Below are 14,143 nucleotides of genomic sequence, written 5' to 3'. Positions count from 1 at the left end.
GTTAGCATTAACCTTTTACTGGCAGACTCCCTTCCAGAGCATGTATGAATCTGGAGCAAAAGTAAAAACCTTGTGCTCTATAATGTGATAGAAGTGTGATTGTCAGTTCTCATCCCTAGTCTGAATTAAATATGTAAGTGTACAGATTTAATGATAATAACAAGTCGGGATGGGACCAGAGGAATGGGCAAACGAATTTCAGTGAAGCTTTTTAAAAGTATCTATGCTAAAGTACTGAGATACGATCTGCTCCTTGATTACTGTGCTAGTACTTTCAGGTAATCATATGTGAACTCTTATCTGTGAAAATAACCTTCCAGAGTATTTTAGCTCCATTAAAACATGTTTTTACATCAAGGTTATCTGAGTTTTTGCTGCCATGGCTGCACTTTTCATGCTGGTACTTGTCAGATCTCTCTGTGAGCTGGGCTGGTTTGTTAAGCTGTCAGGAGACTAACCAAAATGTATAATTTTCTGCTCAGTTAGGAAGCTGAAGTAGCTCATTGTGGGCTCAGATGAGTGGTAATACCAAAGCAGGAAGGAAGGTGAGGCCATACATGAGGGATTTAATTTCCTTGCGCTCTCCTGATAGTATACTTGTAATGCTTTTTCCTGGGAATTTGGAGAACTTGGAGACAATAATTTCTGCAATTTTTAGGAGCCTCTCCCTAGTCTGTGTTATTTAAAAAAAAAAAAAAAAAAATTAACACAATTTAGGAGGAACCATAGTTATGCAAGATAAGCTATTTGAATAGTTGCTGAAGGGTATGTTTATCTATACTGGTCCATATGCATACGTATTGACTAAATAATCATACTGTATGCTGTTGGTCTTCATTTTTTGCATAGAGACTGCTTGGAATACAGACTAGGGTAGTGTAAAACCTTAAATCCTAGTGACTAAATAACTGATATGAAAACCAGTTTTCTTTGACCCCCATCTTTTTAAAACTTGCATAGTATGTATTCCTTGCTAAGAACTTTGTATGTACCCAGTCTTAGAGTTTTAGTTTTATAGAGTACGTGGATTCTTCCAGTACAAGAAAGGATCTCTAGTAAAAATCATGGAAAACACTATAGCTGTAAATACCTATAAGAAAAAGTATACAGCTGCAAGCAGCTGTAAGAAAATAAGAAGTTTTAGTGTATTGTAATATTGCTACTACATTGTTGTGCATATTTTATTTCATAATAAAAGCATACCATGATTGCATGCACAAGTGTTAATTAGCTTTCTTCCCTACATCAGTGCTGAAATACCATTTTGGCTTCTGTGATGTAAAGCAATTAAACATCCACTTGTTTAACACCTAGCAGTATCTGTCTGTTTTCATGTATAATAATCAAAATCCAGTAATTATAGTTCAGTAAGTGAATATTACTTGGCTCTCTTTAGAGGCAGTACATCTTCATATTCTGTTGTGAATGTCATTCTCTCTCTTTAACAACTTAATCAGTGTTTCTGTGCTGCTTATTTTTTTTCCCCACTGTTAAGTGCAAATAATAATCACTAGATTAAAAAAGACTTGATTTTTTTTGTTTGTTTTCAGATACTAAAGTGTTGGGTTTTTTTAAAATCAAATGAAATCAAGAGAAAATGTTTCAAACTTTCTCTTACAGTTTACATTTATTAAGATAATTTGTGTTAAATGTTGCATTCTTTAATTATTTTTGGAAGGAATTTGCCATATCAATTTTATGTGGATTCTGATTGAGTTGAACTTGACAGACAGTGAATTGATTTTGAAATGTACTGGCTCTAAACAATACTGTGCTTGGGAAGGAAAACCTGAATTAAGTCATGTCAAACTTAAGAGAGCTCTTTTATTTTCTCTTCTATAGTTTGTATTGCTATCACTTGGTAGTAACTAGCTTCCAGTGAAGTGGTTAGTTGCTTCAAAACAATTTGAGTGCTAAATAAATTTAGGTAGGAAATATTTGTTTAGCTTTGAAAGTATTATTCAGCAGTTGCTAGTTCATAACATATAAAAGCAATGAAATTATTTAGCTTTTCCTTAATGTGAACAGTATTAATTACATTCTTCCCTTTTCTCTAGTTAAAGTACCTCGTAATTTTCGCTTGTTGGAAGAACTTGAAGAAGGGCAGAAAGGAGTAGGTGATGGTACAGTAAGCTGGGGCCTTGAAGATGATGAAGATATGACACTCACTAGATGGACAGGAATGATTATTGGGCCACCGAGGGTAAGTGTGATGAAATAAAACATTTTTCTTAAGTTTGTAGGCAGTACAAAATGCAAAAACGGTTACTTTGCTACAGTGTAAAGGAATTAGTTAAAATTGAATGTATGAAGTTGTAGAAACACTGTATATGCATGTTAGAATCCATCACTTCCTGGCATATTAGTAAGTGTTTTCAGTCTAGCCTCTTCTAGTACATGTTTCTGCAGCTCTCTGTATAAGCCAGTTGTGATTTGAGACTGAGTTAGGGATATACTTAGTCTGTATTTCCATCATTACTGCACATAAGTGTACAGTGGTAGTACAGTAAACAGGGTAACTGTCTTTCCACAGTTCATCATATGTGCCTAGTAATTTCAATTCTGTAGCAAACTGACAATATATTTTCAACTTTCACAGCTTTTATCGAAGTGTTTCAGTGTAGCAGTTTGTGCAATTCAGTTGAATCATGCCTAAAGACCAAGCACATTTTAACTACCTCTAGTAAGATAAAATAGATACACAAAGTTCAAATCCTTCTGACCTTCTAAGTTCTGTAGAATGTCATCTAGACTGATAAAACCTGCAAGAGAAGTAATCAGCTCTAGTGTCTCAGTGTCAGCCTCATCAGATATGAATGGACACACCTTTATTTGACGCATAGCGTTTGTGCACGCTTTCTCATGAGTTACAATATGATACCAAAGATCACTGCCTAAATGAGAACTTTAAATGAGTATACTTCACGTAGCTCTAAGTTGGCATCTGTCTTTCACTGCTAACATGAAGTTACTATCTTGTGTGTCCTTTAGTGCTGCAGGGCTTATTGAAAGAACTGTGCAAGACAAGAACTGAGATCAGAAATTGCCTCGGTGAAGATAATGTCTTCCAGAGTAACAGAGTTCCAGAGTTAGATTCAGTGTAATTCAAGCTCCTTTTGGAAGTCAGAGTTAGTCGTAACTTGCAGCAGACTGTTTTGAACATCTGTATAATTTTGCTGAGCTCCTAAGATTTGGATGCACTTGAGAGAGAACCAATTTAAAATATAAGTGTAATGACAGTATGCTTTGGATACTAGCTTCTGTGGAATCACAGTGTTTGAATACATTTTGAAGAAAGTTTGTAGTCTTACAGGTTTTGAAAAGAACTTGCAAATTGGAGCTAACTAAAGTAGTGTCTCCCTGACTCTCCAGACAGCCTCCAGAACTGCCTGTGACTGGTTTCTGGTTCAACCTAAGATAGACTCCTAAGACATCTTTGAAGGGAATGATTATTATGTAGGATCCCATATGTTTTAAAAAATAAAAAGCCAATCTGGGATGCACTTTTAATTCTGGTCAATTTATATTGCTGTAATTTTATTTTCTTTATGAAAGAACGCATACAAGTAATATTTTTAGGCCATTTCATGGACATGCAGTCTTGCTGATAGAATGACTTGCAGTACATGGTGACTGTAGAAAGTGAAAGCCACCAGCTGCAAAGCCAGTGGTGCTACTTTGATGAGAAGAATTGCATATCCAGTTTCAGAGTTTGTAGATGATGAGTGTTTTTTTGAATTGGTTGAGTTAGGTAGACAGTGTGCAGTTAGGCAGAACACAGAGAAAGTTGCTAACAATGTCCACATTATGAATTTCTTCACATAGGTAGCTTTTCTAGAGCTGTGCAAAAATCGCTTATCAATTTTTTTTTTTTGTTGCTTCATTTGAAGGGTGAACCAAAATGGAGGGGGGAGAGGAAGATTTGTTTTGGATTAAAGGAAACATTTTTCTGACCCCAAAAAAATGGAGGGTTTTTTTAGGCTTTTTGGGGAGCTAGCCAGGGATGCTTGGCTTGCAGTAAAACAGTGACTTGAAACACTGAGCAAAATTGAAAAGCCACCTGAATAGGAATAAGGGAATGAGAATGAGTGCCATTCTTAGGATTTTTCAGAGTCGTGAGCAGTATACATACGTTTTGGCATATTTCCACTATAAATGACAGCATCCCACTCTGGGGAAGTAAATTGTTTTATCTGAGTGAATAATGAGAAATTTTGTTACTGTGTTTTCTTGCTGTGGTAGCAGCTATGTTACCTGTAGCAGGACAAGATTACTTTTATTGGGAGTTTAGCTTTAATGGGAATGAATACTAGAAAACCTTTTTTCTAAAAAAGGATGTCCTGCTCCGCCTTGTTTCTTTCTTACCCACTTGTTGCTCAGTCTCTGTGGCTTCTCTGAACTGTAGGACACAGTTCGGGTGCTTCAGTAGTCCGATTTCCACTCTGCCTTTTAATTGACCGCAGAGTGGACTGTCATTTGCTAACTTGACTGCGTGGAGACTGCGTGGATACTTCTGCTTGGAGAAAGTGACAGCTGGCTGATGCAGAACAGCTTAAAGATGGTACTTCTGGAAAGTTCAGAGGCATGTTACTGCTTTGGGTTCATGTTAGCTGTATCTGTTGTGCCAATGGAAAGACAGATGTAGAAACTGGGCTTATTTTCCTTTTGGAGCACAGAGGCATGTGCATCAGTGACCAGCAGAGCCACTGACACTTTTTATTATGCATGGCCTACTTGACAAGATTAAAAAAAAGATAGAACCGTATTAATCTCTAATTGGACCGTCTCAAGATACATTTGTACTTAGAATGATCTGTTCCATGGTAACTTTGGAGTGACGTCTTCTGCAAACTAGCTGTCACTTTACTGTCCGAAGTTTATAAATCCTCTAGTAAACCAAGCAATCCTCAGCTATGGAAGTCTTAGATATCTTATGGAGTGTTAATTACTTTTAGAATATGTTTTTTGCAAATACTATTTTCACCTTGTTCTTGGTTGTGTCTTAACTGTTGGATTATTGGCATCTTTGTCTTTCCCCACTTCCAATTTTTTTGCAGTGTTAGATATTTTTTTACAGGGGAAAGTGGTAATTTTCCTAAAGATTATTGATTTTCTCTCAACCCCCTACTGTGCCAAAGTAATTTTGGGAATGCAGGCGGGTAGCAGGGATAAGAGTAAATGTGCATTAAAAAAAGAACTGTGTTCTATTAATACTTTTGTATGGTACAGTCAATAAGTAGTGTAATTTATACATATTAATCAAGTAATCAATTTAGCCAAAACAGTGGAATATCAATAAGTAATCCAAGACTATCAACTGGTACTTAATATTAACAGATTTATAACTATTTACTATTTCTTCATCTTTATTCCTCTTACCTTTGCTTTGTTTTTTAATTAATATTCAGCTTTCAATAAGATGCATTAGTCTGTTTTTTTGCTTTCTAGACAAACTATGAAAACAGAATATACAGTCTGAAAGTAGAGTGTGGACCTAAATATCCAGAAGCACCTCCTACAGTTAGATTTGTAACTAAAATTAATATGAATGGAATAAATAATTCCAATGGAATGGTAAGTTGAAATGGTAAGATCAACCATGTTGTTAATCTGTACTATAAATTATTTCTGTGAAAAACCCAGGTGAAGAATATGCATGTTGGACATAGCTTTCTTATTTAAATTTTACAATATAAGTAGTTGGTTTAAATAAAATTTTAGTTGCCTACTACTCCAGATCTGTAGTTATTTACAGTATGTTAGTGGCGCTTAGTCGCTTATCAATGAGATGAGTATTATTTATAGTATTGAAATATTCGTTTCTTTTAAATGAAGCTGAAGATTTTAGTTTTGAAAAGAAAAAAATAAGTGTTTAAGCCATGTGTAGGTATTTCCCTTGTAATGCTCTTACAAAAGGGGATTAGATTCATATTGTAACAGGTGTACTACAAACTTTATCTGATGCTTCTGTTAATTAAAAATGGAGGTTATTCCTGATGAGTCTCACTCTGGATGTAGTAACTCACATATAATGAACCGATGTATTTAAACTTTTATTTTCTTTATAATGGGTTTATTCAAGTCCAAGGTGATTCTGAACTTCAGTCTTAAGGTCTTATGATATAGATGGTAATCACTTCCCATTTTAAAGATCAATTTGCAAAAAGTTACTTTCACTGATCCCACACTTAGGATGGTATGAGTTCACGTACATGAGCAATGGCAGCAGCTTGAGCAAGTTTGTTACTCCATTATTCACTAGGTACTTTAGTCCTGTGAATAACTCTGAGGTACCCTATTGCTCAGTGAAGAGAGATGTGAGCTGTCTTGCATTTGCAGTGGTTGTGTGTACATCAGCAGGAAATACAATAATATATCACACTTACCTGTGTATGTTTGTCTCTAGTGAATGCAAAGTAATTGGGTTAAGGTAATAGTTAGAGGTGAGTCAGAGAGCATCTTTGGATTTTAAATAATTTGCAAGATGTAAAAGAAAGATGGACTTGCATTTGTGTGATTAACAGTACTGTAATGTGAAGCTTAAGTATCTCAATGACTGTAGAGGAGGGAGAGATTCCTAGGGGTTCATTTGAGCTGTTGTAGGTGGTAGGATAGTGTACTGTTTGGTCATCCGAAGCCAGTGCGCTAACACTTCAGAAATAATCTCAAATTAATTTGAAAGTACTTCTTGCGTAGCCAACAACTTTACTCTGCCTGAAAATCTTTCTGAAATTGCTATCTACAAACCAGGTGTTGCCCTTCATCACAACTGTGGCTTGTGGCCTAAGTATATATGTTTATTAAGAGGTGGTGACTAGCAAAAGCTGCTAGTCTGGAATGCAGCAGGGCTTTTGATATGTTTATAATGTTATTTTCATCTCTCTCCCTAGTAATGTGTATTATTCTGAATCAGTAAAGAAGTATGCCCTCGTTGCTTGATCTGTGCATGCCTGAGAGTATAGGTGTTGGTTTCTGGAAGCAGAATCACAGACCTGCAAAGCCTGAAGGCTCGTGTTTACCGAGTCAGTTGGCTTGAGCTTTTGTCTGGAGAAGTCTACGCTCCCTCAGCTTGCTGAGGAGTGGGGTGAATACTGTAACAGGAAATCTACCTGGTAGTTTTAAAAGCACTGTTAAAATCCAGTCATCGCTTCAGGAAAATTTGATTTTAATAAGTTTATAAGCTTATAGAAAACCTTAATTCAGTTTTTCCCCAGCAGTTCTATAAACTACTATATCTTACGAAGGATTTGCCATGCAAGCGCATAACTTATTTTTATAATGGATTTAAATAGGACTAGATAATATTTTTAATGAAAATAGTTTTCATAACTAATGAATTTAAAACTCATTTATTATGTAAGTTTTAACGTGCCCATTGTCCCAGTATCTTGCATTTTAGCTTATTTTGCCATTGTGCTCACTAGCGTTGTGCCAAATGTGTCAGATAAACTGGAGGCACCTTCAGCATCCCTGGAACAGTTCGCGTTGCTGCTTCCTATTTTAGTTTCTTCATGTTTCTTCCAAGCTGCTCTCTCACTTTCTGATCGTCTTTCATATAATGGATCAAAAGCGGTTTGCTGCATTCGTTGAATGAATTGACAGGGTTTCGTCTTCAGACAAGCTCTGCTATCCATGCTTCTGCACTCTGTTTTTTTGACAGGCAGCTTTTGATCACATTGCTTAAAGTTGAAAAAGTTGGTGACTTGCAGAAAAGAGACCTGAGATAAACAGCAACTGAAATTTTATCTCATAGCAGTATTATCGTACTACTCAAAGCATTTGTAACGTTGTTAAGGAACACTTTACAGGAGGTGCGTGCCAGTTAACACCTGAGGAAAAGTAGAGCCCCCAGCATGAGTTTAGAGGGTGATAATTTCTGTTGAGTTGGAGTGTGAATGGTGGAGGGGGGAGATGGATATGTGCTAGAGTTAATGGTGGTCTAAGGAAGCTAGTCTCCAAACTGCCTTGTTGGCAGTGGTTCTCAACCTTCTTGACTTACAAGTCTCTTTATGCTTTGCATGAAAAGTGCATGTGTGTAATGATTTATCCGTACCGACAATTAAAAGTTTATTGAATTTTTGTTTGATTATTCTGAGAGAGGAGTTTTGCTTGTAAGTAACTTTTCCATCAGCAGCATATCTTCAGGGATGCTAGAGATCGCTGTTTGATAAATTTAGTGCAGGAAAAGAGAGGGCTACTTCAGGAGTATTTTATCTCAAAAGACTAAACTTAAGTGGTCTGAATCAGCCTGCTAAATTGCATTCCTTTTCTTATCTGCAAGCTTTTGTGTTTTTTTGCTTTTCAATTTGCCTGTGGAGCTACTGTGTTTGTATACAGAATTAAGGTACTGAGGTCAGAAAAGCTAGTGCAAGTATTTATGTAGGGCTGGACAAAATGCCTTTATGTGCTAATGGCATCACTGTAGTAAAATTGGTTTTAAATTATCATTCTTAATGCTGTGGGGTCTTTTCTCTTGGAGACTTGTGTATCCTGTATTGATGAAACACAGGTTGCATTCTGATGTGCTAATTTATTTTCCCATGGTCTTTTGAGGACGTCTGATTTTCGCATCTGTGAGAGTGCTCTTCAGCAGTCTGTCTTGCAGGATTTGCAATCACTTCTGTTCATTTAAATACCATTTACAGTTGGAAATATTTGTTTCCTTTAAACTCACTTGGGACTCTGTCAGCTATAAATCTGTAAACTGTTGTCCAGTTATTGCTTTGAGTATTTTTATTGTAGACAAAGCAGTTCACTACTTACAAAGTTACGATATTGGGAACTTTATGAACACTGAATACTTTGCAACATTGTGTAAAATTATTTGTTTTAATTTCAATTGTTTAGAAAAAAAATATGCATTATACATGTTGATTCTCTTGCTATTTTTTAAAGATTTACAATGGTGTACCCCCAGAGCAAAATAGTCTTCAGGTTGCCATTTTCAGCTTTATTAGCTTTTATGTGACCTTGAAATTTCTCTCTCTGTGTCCCAGGCTGTGTACTTGAATATTACCTAATGCTTTTGTGTGATTTGAACATAGTTTGCGTCATTCTTCCAAATATCTTATCATTGTTCTTCATAAAGTGAATTTATTGTGCACTAACTTGGCAATAAATTCTGCAACACAGAAAACAGAACCTGACCCAAAATCTTTACTCCTGCAAGATGTCATGAAAAAAGTTGGTGACTTGCAGAAAAGAGACTTGAGATGAACAGCAATGAAAATGTCATGCTTAGCAGTCTTTACTCAGAAAACATTCATAACATTGTAAAAACAGGGTTTACAGTCTGTGAGTTTGTTGCTACAAATTCCCAGCCAAGAAAGAAAAGCTGGAGGAGCTTACATGTAAGTGATGAGGTCTCGTATTCCAGTACAGCCAGTGTATGTAGAATTGCATTGTTTGAACAGCACTGGTGACTGACTGCTGTGTGCGGTAATTGAGGCAGATCTCCAGACTTGAGAGAGCCTACAAAGGCACAGTTGAGGAGAAGCGAGGAAAAGGAAGATGATATGAAAGCAGAATTGCCAGGCTGAAGACATTCATTTGGGGAGTCCTAGAGCAACTGCCTTTCCAGCTATTTTTTGCTAACCCAGTCTTTATCTGAACAGATAATTATATTAGTTTTCTTTCTGAAACCTACTGAAATCTAAACCTACCTTTTCCTTCTTATCCATGTTGGTTTACCAGTGGTCTTCTAAACCAGTTTATTATCACATGGGCTTCCACCCCCAAGTGCACATCTTTCCTGGTTGGGAATCTTCTGTTACAACTAATTGGAACAGACTGCCCAGGGGAGTGGTGCAATCACAGTCCCTGGAAGTACTCAAAAAACATGTGGATGTGGTGCGTAGGGACATGGTGTAGAGGTGGACCAGGCAGTTAGGTTAATGTTTGGACTTCATGATCTCAGAGGTCCTTTCCAACCTTAATGATTCTATGGTTCTATGCTTCTATAATACTGGTCTTGGTAGTTGTTTGCTGTGGTTTCTTTCCCCCTATTTTTCTCAGGGAGATTATTGATACTTTTTTTTTTTTTGGCAGGTCAGTGACATGTAATGTGATCTCTCCTCGGCTACTTTAGTAGAAAGTATTGTCATTCAGACTAACATGGAGATTTTTTTAAACTACTAGTCTGCCAAAGGACTTATACCAAAGCATTCAGGGAGTACTCTCACATTTTGTTCCATTTTGCTAAGTTGAAGAGGATGTCAGGTTAGCTGCAGAGAAGTATTAACAAATGTTAATAAGCGTGTCTGTGTGCAAGAGGGGGGGAAATAAGCTCTTAAGCATCTGCAGCTGTATGCGAAGTGAACATGAGGTCTGAGCCCTTGTTTCTTCTGTTACCATGATACTTAACCACCACGAAATTTTTCTTCTTTCTGTAGGACCCCATGAGGAAAAATGGTGGTCTCATGCATTTCTCATGGCATTTTCTATATGGAGAACAGTTTTGAATAGTGTGATGTTCACTGTTCTAACTTTTGAAATGAATTCATGTTGTTCCTAGTTTGCTGGGTCCAGCTTGTTGGATAGAAACTCTGGAGTGTCCTTCTTTAATCTTATCTAGAAGGATTAGAGAGGAAGAGATCTGTAAGAGCTTGGTACCTCAGAACAAAGATTCAGGCTAAATGATGCCTTACTTAAGCTGCTGCTTGATAACACAGGTGATCTCTTATGAGAATTTCCCTTTTACTCACTGGTGGTTTTATCTAATAGTCTGCTTTTTAAGAAAAGAGAACCTGTTTTCCAGTTGCTAAGATGATTCTGCTCTGATATTGCCTCTTTCATCTACCACATTAAACCAAATACCCCTTTAAAAAGTAGTAGTAGTCCAGGAATTACAGTGATGGTCTGACCAGGGTTACTTTCAAAACCTTTCTGTATTAGCTCATACACGCATGCGTATTTTAAACTGGCATGATCTTGCTGCATAATGGAGCTTTCCTTTTGATGCTCTTTTTCTTCCTAAGGTATTAATGTTTGCAATAATTATTAAGTAATCTGACTGCCTTCTAGACTGTGGTTTGATGGTATGCTGTCTTTGGCAGCTCTGCTGACTTTAAGGGGTTCCCAACTCTGAGCAGAACCTAGTGTGAGGAGAAATGTGTATAGTGCAGAGCTGTGAACTGGATCAAGGATCCTGCTTAGGCACTTCTTTCCAAGGTGGTTTTTTTTTTTTTTTTAAACTGTGTGGGTTCTGTCAGTTCAGGTCAGAAAGTAGCTCCACATGCATTTCGTGGTTCACCTGAGCTGATAGGCAGTAGCACTGTTAAAGGAACAAGTGCGTAGTGAGAGGGAGCAGAGTTTTCTTGGGTTAGTATTGCTGCCCAAGCCAGCATGTTGTTAAACCTTGGCCTTTGTTTCCTCCTACAGAAAAGTTTAGTCTCATCTGGTGTTCTAAAAATAGACAGCCTCACTTCGAACAATCTAGAAATAAAACATCTATGTTAATGTTCTTGTTTCTGATTCCAGTGTTGTTTTTTTCTTTCAGTTTGCCCTAATTAAGATGGGATAAGAAACTTCTTGATGTTTTATGCTGCCTAAATCATAAATCAGTAGTTTCCAGCACTTTTATAGCCATGTGGGCTGCCTATGCTACTCCACCAGTGAAATTCAGTAGTGTGCAATAGCCCTGTTCCGCCCATGGGCCTGCATTGCAGTTGCACAGCTGTAGGCCCCTCTGTCTTAAGTTCCTCTTTGCAGGGGCTGGGTGGCCAGGACTTACCTGCTGCCAAAACAATTCCCAAGCTGACTTTCAATTGCTGACTTTCCTATGGAAACCTCCCTGTTATAATATAATTGTGTAAATTGTCCCACAGGTTTTATAAACGCATAGGAGAAGTCCCATGTCCTTTCCTTTCAGTTCATATTCAAATTGGTAAGTGATGTACAGTAATCTTCACGGCTCCATAAGATGACTTACTGTAAGAAGGATGCAAAGCACTAAGAGATGTCCAAACATTATGAGTCAGTTATTCCAATATTTCAAGCCATTTCTTAGTATACGTAGTGACTCTTGATGTATCAGAAGCATCATGTAATATCGATGTGAAATAAATCACTAACAGTACTTGTAGCAAGGGAAAAACAAGGGAAATTTTCCTTTAAAAAGGTATTCTACGGACTTTTGTGTGGTAGGTTCTTTTAAAGAACTGAGGAAACCCCAAGTGTATATACTGGCATAATGAAGGTGATTACTTTTTTCTTTTTGGGGGGTAATTTGAAAGAAATTAATATATTTTATGAGATACGGCTCCAGTTTTGCAGTGAATGGCTCGCTGATCTACTCCCCCACCCCTGCCCTTTCTTTCTCACTAATATTAGTATCAACACAGATGGAAGGGTCCACCTGCGTGGATTTTATTGCAGAATCTGTATCTGTGTGTAAGTATATGATTGTTTTCCTTAAAATATTTTATGAGCACAGGGACTTCTATGCCACAGAGAAAGTGTCAGGGACTGCTTAGACTCTTTCTTAGAACAGTTAGGTCAATAGCAGTTATTTATGTAGAGATTTTGTATGTCATTGTAACTTATAACTCCCTCTTCTTTTTCCAGGTGGATGCACGGAGCATACCAGTGTTAGCAAAATGGCAAAATTCTTATAGCATTAAAGTTGTACTTCAAGAGCTAAGACGTCTAATGATGTCCAAAGAAAATATGAAGCTTCCACAACCTCCAGAGGGACAAACTTACAACAATTAATTTTAGCTGATTCTCAAACTTCTGTCTTAAAACAACAACCTTCTACTCATGTTAATGTCTTGATTAAATCTCACAATGCAAACACCCACACATTAAAAGAATTTCAGCTGGTATACATGACCTGGACATTTGTAAGAATATATATATTATATGTATGCCCAATATGTTTTCAGGCACTATGGGAGAAAAAGGCAGCACAATTATTTTTTTTCTCTTATCGAGGCACTGTCATTTAAGCATAAGCCTGAAATAGCCTAAAAATTGAAATTCAGGTTTTACAAGATGAAAGCATGACAGAAAGTGTCAGATTGCTGTGGAATAATATATGTTTCTGAAAATAATCTCTTGAGAAGGCAAAATATAAATGGCATGCTTTATCCATCTTGCTTAGTAAAAGAGCTGCAGTTAAATTTGTTTTAAAGTAGCAGGTACAGTGAATACCGTTGCTCATCTTGTTTAATTTTGCAAGGGTGTGGGTGCCGACTACTAGTAGTGTCACAAAGTATGTTCAGGATTGTTTTGATACCTGTATTTATAAAATGGGGGGATTAATTTCTGTTAAGCAGCTCCTGTGTGTTACATGTATCGGACATGGCAAATATTTGTTTACAGTCTTTGTTCTAATAAACCATGCATTTAAGTTTTAGTGAAACAAAGGAAATGTATGGATATGTGATTGAGATTAAAGTTAGTCTTAAAATGTAAATAAAATGTGGAAAGTGTCTGAGGCTGTGCCATTTCTATAATAGTGATGTAATATATGTACAGTAACTTGCAGAAGTAGTGGAAGGCCAAACATAATATTGCTGCTGGTTTTACGTGCACCTTTTATTCTTACCGCTTTTGTATGCTTAGTTTACTTGAGAGGTCAAGGTGTTCCGTTTGTTGCAGAGGAGCCAGTTCTGTCATCTGTAGTACCACTTCTTTAGACAAGCTTGCACTGTGTATACATATATATATATTTAAAAAACCCAAACAATGCCCAAAACGAACTGCAAAATAAAAACAAAAAAGCCTTGCCTACCCCCCTCCCCTTCACCTCCCCTCCAGATTCTTTTGAGAAATGAGCATAACTTTCACTTTGCTTACTTGACCTCTGAGCGGTTTTCAGACCACGTTGCTGAAGTCTGTCCTACTTCTCAGCCCTTTGTCTTGCTTTTGCAGTTGCTGCCTTGATCTTGCTTTCTTGCATCTTTTCCTCTTTTATGTTTCTTGCCTTTTTTTTTGTCTGTTCCACTTTTGCCTTTTCTGAAACACAAAAAAGGAACTTCATGAAGCTTTAATAAAAATTACACCTGTAATGCAGATGATCATATTTCCATCTCCATTCCGTGTATCATATGCCGTGACAGCGCTGCCTTCGTAGCTAGAGTGCTTTCTGCCTCTCCTGCAGTTGTTGGTCTGTTTTTTTCTGTATTCTGTCTGGTGGGAA

The 14,143-nt window shown here is 37.0% G+C and overlaps 1 protein-coding gene across 2 annotated transcripts in view; it reads left to right on the top strand.

The window, feature by feature from the left end:
* Positions 1–13,433, top strand: part of UBE2V2 (ubiquitin conjugating enzyme E2 V2) — a 29,818-nt gene extending 16,385 nt beyond the window's left edge. Inside the window, exons 2-5 of one of the 2 annotated variants that reach the window (XM_082309189.1) lie at positions 2,058–2,203; positions 5,449–5,574; positions 12,331–12,390; positions 12,565–13,433. In XM_082309189.1, the coding sequence (XP_082165315.1) occupies positions 2,058–2,203; positions 5,449–5,574; positions 12,331–12,390; positions 12,565–12,711 (479 nt within the window). In that variant the 3' untranslated portion in view covers positions 12,712–13,433. The remainder of the gene's footprint in view (positions 1–2,057; positions 2,204–5,448; positions 5,575–12,330; positions 12,391–12,564) is intronic. The other variant, XM_082309190.1, reaches the window with a different exon arrangement.
* The last annotated feature ends 710 nt before the right edge of the window (positions 13,434–14,143 follow it).

Source organism: Platalea leucorodia (genome assembly GCF_965183815.1).
Source record: "Platalea leucorodia genome assembly, chromosome: 1".
Lineage (NCBI taxonomy): Eukaryota > Metazoa > Chordata > Aves > Pelecaniformes > Threskiornithidae > Platalea > Platalea leucorodia.
This window is presented reverse-complemented; position numbering and strand designations above follow the sequence as displayed.